The sequence below is a fragment of the Cebus imitator genome, unplaced genomic scaffold (assembly GCF_001604975.1).
Source record: "Cebus imitator isolate Cc_AM_T3 unplaced genomic scaffold, Cebus_imitator-1.0 Scaffold2, whole genome shotgun sequence".
Lineage (NCBI taxonomy): Eukaryota > Metazoa > Chordata > Mammalia > Primates > Cebidae > Cebus > Cebus imitator.
The window spans coordinates 14674712-14676713 of record NW_016107317.1 but is presented as its reverse complement, the minus strand read 5'-3'; the positions used below and the strand labels follow the sequence as shown (position 1 = coordinate 14676713).

The 2002-nt window shown below is 33.7% G+C and overlaps 1 protein-coding gene across 1 annotated transcript in view; it reads right to left on the bottom strand.

The window, feature by feature from the left end:
- Nucleotides 1-401: 401 nt before the first annotated feature.
- The window catches only part of ZCRB1 (zinc finger CCHC-type and RNA binding motif containing 1), a 17346-nt gene continuing 15745 nt past the window's right edge, over nucleotides 402-2002 (bottom strand). Inside the window, exons 6-7 of the mRNA XM_017530196.2 lie at nucleotides 659-771; nucleotides 402-564 (exon numbers count right to left, since the gene is read on the bottom strand). Of these exons, the coding sequence (XP_017385685.1) occupies nucleotides 417-564; nucleotides 659-771 (261 nt within the window). The 3' untranslated portion in view covers nucleotides 402-416. The remainder of the gene's footprint in view (nucleotides 565-658; nucleotides 772-2002) is intronic.

Below are 2002 nucleotides of genomic sequence, written 5' to 3'. Positions count from 1 at the left end.
AAAAAAAAAAAAAAACAAAACCAATAACCTGTTTAATATTATTTACGGTTCATTAATTCAAAGCATGGCAAAAACATACCACAAATACCATTACTTCCCACCCTCCTAGTCCATGCAAACAATAAGATCTGCTCCCTTCCCCAGAGTTCTGTCCCATCTCACAATCTTACTCAAAATTATCCTAGGCAATTTCTAAAAAAAATATTTTCTGTTGGGTTGCATTCACATTGAGCAAACAGTTCTGGTCATTTCTTTAATCAAAACAGATTAAGATAGTTAAGTGTTGTGGGGCCCTTAAAATCTAGGAAGAACCAGTGGGAACTTTTCATTCACACTGCTCTAAGTACTTCAGAGAAACAGCCTGTCTTCCAAAGCTTACGAGGTTAAGCGGAAAAAGAGAGGTTGCCATGAGGTGATCAATGAAGTAAGCACAGACTATAAACCAAGTCAGCTATTGCATGATGCCTTTTAAAAGAACAGTTTAATACCTGGAATGCTATGGCCTGACTGAGGCTGTCAAGAGCAGGATCCTCCCCTTCATCTTCACTTTCTTCTACTTCCTCACTTAAATAAAGAAAAACAAATTGGAATGTAACCAACCAATAGTAAAAAGACAAAAGCAACTTGATAATGTATTTAGTAAAGGTAATATACATACATTTCTTCTTCTGGTTCAGGAGCTTTCTTTTTTTTCTTTTTTTCTTTCTTCTTTGGCGGCTCACGTTCTCCAAGCATATTTTTCGGACAGGCATAACTTAAGTGTCCACTTTCCTTTTGTTTCCCATTAAAAAGGAAAGGACAAACACTGTATTTGTTGCTGTTATTTACAAAAACTTGCCTGCTACCCTAACACTAAAAGGATTTTGAATTTAAAAAAGCATATTCCCATACTGGGACTATACAGAAGACATTAATGATAAAACCCAGGACTTAAATATTTAGAAGGTGATATTAAAACTCTCAGTTATTTTAACATTTAGGACTATTTAGTAGTTTTACTAAGAGTTAGAAGTAGCAGGCTTCTCTCAAACATTTTAAATCTAAAAATTCAAACAAATTGGCTGGGTGCAGTGGCTCACACCTGTAATCTTCACACTTTGTAAGGCTGAGGTGGGCAGATCACCTGAGGTCAGGAGTTTGAGACCAGACTGGCCATAATGGTAAGACCCCATGTCTACTAAAAATACAAAAAAAAAAAAAAAAAAAAAAAAAAAAAAAAAAAAGAAGTGAAAAGTATTTGTCATTAAAAAAAATACATATGAATTTCCCCAAAATTTTTAACACAGCCACATCGGGAAGATTGAGGAAGGTAGGAGAAGTATATGAGATTGAATAATTCCCCTTTATTCTTTTATTAAGTGACAGAGATATATGTATTTTATTTAGCAATGTGTGCACCTGTGAGTAGTTTCTTCTAGGGAATGGAATTTGGTGCTATGGGTAGTGCAGACAAATAACATCTATGTTTGATTTTAACCCTTTTAGAGCTATGTTACTTTATATTTTATAGGTATTTACAATGTATCCAGATTTGGGTTAAGGCTACAAGAAATAGATGACAAAACACCCATATTTAAGGACAAAATTCTCTTGGAAAGTTTATTAACATAAGTAACAATAAATCATTCAGCTTTTCGGTCTTCAGGAAGTTTTTAAGGATTAAATTTCAGAAGTCCTCATGTAAACAAATCAGATATGAATAAAGCCCTTATGATGAACTTTTCAAATAAATTTTTAAAATATCTTTTTTCTTAAGATGATAATAGTATTAACATGATAGTATTAACTTTTATTTTTATTAAAATTAGCTCTTCAGGATTATTACTAACAAATCTTGATTTTTATTTTTATTTATTTATTTATTTATTTATTTATTTTTGAGTCGGAGTTTTGCTCTTGTTACCCAGGCTGGAGTGCAATGGCGCGATCTCGGCTCACCGCAACCTCCGCCTCCTGGGTTCAGGCAATTCTCCTGCCTCAGCCTCCTAAGTAGCTGGGATTA